This window comes from Polyodon spathula, unplaced genomic scaffold (genome assembly GCF_017654505.1).
Source record: "Polyodon spathula isolate WHYD16114869_AA unplaced genomic scaffold, ASM1765450v1 scaffolds_3114, whole genome shotgun sequence".
NCBI lineage: Eukaryota > Metazoa > Chordata > Actinopteri > Acipenseriformes > Polyodontidae > Polyodon > Polyodon spathula.
This window is the reverse complement of record NW_024474578.1, coordinates 10,585-12,243: the sequence shown is the minus strand read 5'-3', so window position 1 is coordinate 12,243 and position 1,659 is coordinate 10,585. Positions and strand designations below refer to the sequence as shown.

The 1,659-nt window shown below is 40.3% G+C and overlaps 1 protein-coding gene across 1 annotated transcript; it reads left to right on the top strand.

Moving 5' to 3' along the window:
- The first annotated feature begins 37 nt into the window (after positions 1–37).
- LOC121311330 (basic proline-rich protein-like) lies at positions 38–1,318 on the top strand. The gene is made up of 2 exons (XM_041243909.1): positions 38–518; positions 896–1,318. Exons 1-2 carry the CDS (start codon positions 266–268, stop codon positions 1,246–1,248), a joined length of 606 nt encoding a protein of 201 aa, XP_041099843.1. The 5' UTR covers positions 38–265; the 3' UTR covers positions 1,249–1,318.
- The last annotated feature ends 341 nt before the right edge of the window (positions 1,319–1,659 follow it).

The window sequence follows — 1,659 nt, the reverse complement described above, 5'->3', positions numbered from 1 at the left end:
TTGAACCTCAGGCTTTATCTTCTTCCCCACCAAAAGAACCAGCTACTGTGAGTATACAGAGCAGGGTTGCATGGTGTATGTAACTAATTGTGGGGACTGATATGCTTTATAAAAATGTATGTATTTATATGGGGAGCACACCAGAAATGTGGATTATAACATACACCACTAACGGAAGAGGGCATGGTTCAGCAGCTTTTCCCAAGTGCACCTGCTTTGTTTAAATTAAGCCAAGTAATTGATTTTTTTTAATTCATTTTTTTAGATGAACTCTAAAGCTGAAGATGCACCATCATTTCCAGGGGCTCCGATCATGAATTCACCAGTGACCGGTCCTGCACATCCACCACCATCAAAAGGATTTGCCCCTCCACCAATGACCAGACCTCCCAACGGATATGGCCCTCTGCCCTTCGCTGGGCATCCTCTACCTGTCCCAGGCCCTCGCTACAGACCTCCACATCCAGTTAGAGGACCCTATGGTCGCATGCTATATGGACCTGCTCCGCCCTGGAGTGGTAATACTTTAAGCATTTTTTGTATACCACATTTATTCATGTGATTAATTAGGCAATGTTTTTTGTAACTGGAATATCTCAGTCATGGCTAATTATTTGTGCCAGGGCTTTATAAACTGTAGGTGAATTTTAGTTCATCAAGGATCAGTTTCACCCGTCAGTTGCCATTTCTTAGTGTGATCTGTCTCGTGTTAAAAAATAAATAAATAAATAAATAAAATCCTTTTTGGAAAAGTGCCAGGGAATATAAATGGTATAACCCCAACTTTGAAAGTCCATAAGCATTATAAACAATTTTATAACAGTATATTTAATCTCAGTATCTTTGCATCACAAAATCCTAAAACTTTTTTTTTTTTTTGTTTAAATATCTCTAGGTTGTGGACCACCTCCACCGCACAGAGACTATTGGCCAGGACCGCCCCCTCCATTTGGCTTAAGGGATTTTGCACCTGGAATGAGAGACTTGCCCTCTGGTTTTCCACCACCACATGGACCTTGGGACTATCCCTTTCCACCCAAAAACATGCTTCCTGGGGCTGTTCCTCCACCAGGCATGAGAGACTATCCAGGCCCACAAGGTCCACCACCACAGATGGGTCCCAGAGACTTCAAAGCAGGCCCCCCAGTACCACAACAGATGAGCCCAAGGGACTATCCTCCAGGCCCTAGTTTGCCAACACAACAGATGCAACCCGGAGACTTCTCAAATTCACAGAATGGGCCATAAATTTCACCTAATGGTGGTATTTTATTCAACTAAGCAGAGCAAAAAACTGTTTCTGTTCTTTTATTTTTAAATTCTGTACAATAGTAAAAAATAAATTCATTATTATACTGATGTCTTGTCAAACTGTGTTTGGAATTCAAGCAAATCTTAAATGAAAACATAGATCACTTCTGTGTGGCCTATTACTGTGCAATACATATTTCAATGCAACAATAGGTCAACATCGAAATAACTTCAGTCAAGTGGCAAGATAGGGAACAAACCTTTAGGTAGTTTTTCCAGAAGTTTTTGAATTTCTATGTCCACGTTAAAATGAATGTATGTATCTTCCTTTCGTGAAACCAAGGGAGTGTCTTGCATATGGTTCAAATCAATCCCATTCAAATTTGTCTGAAAAAATATCTATTTACT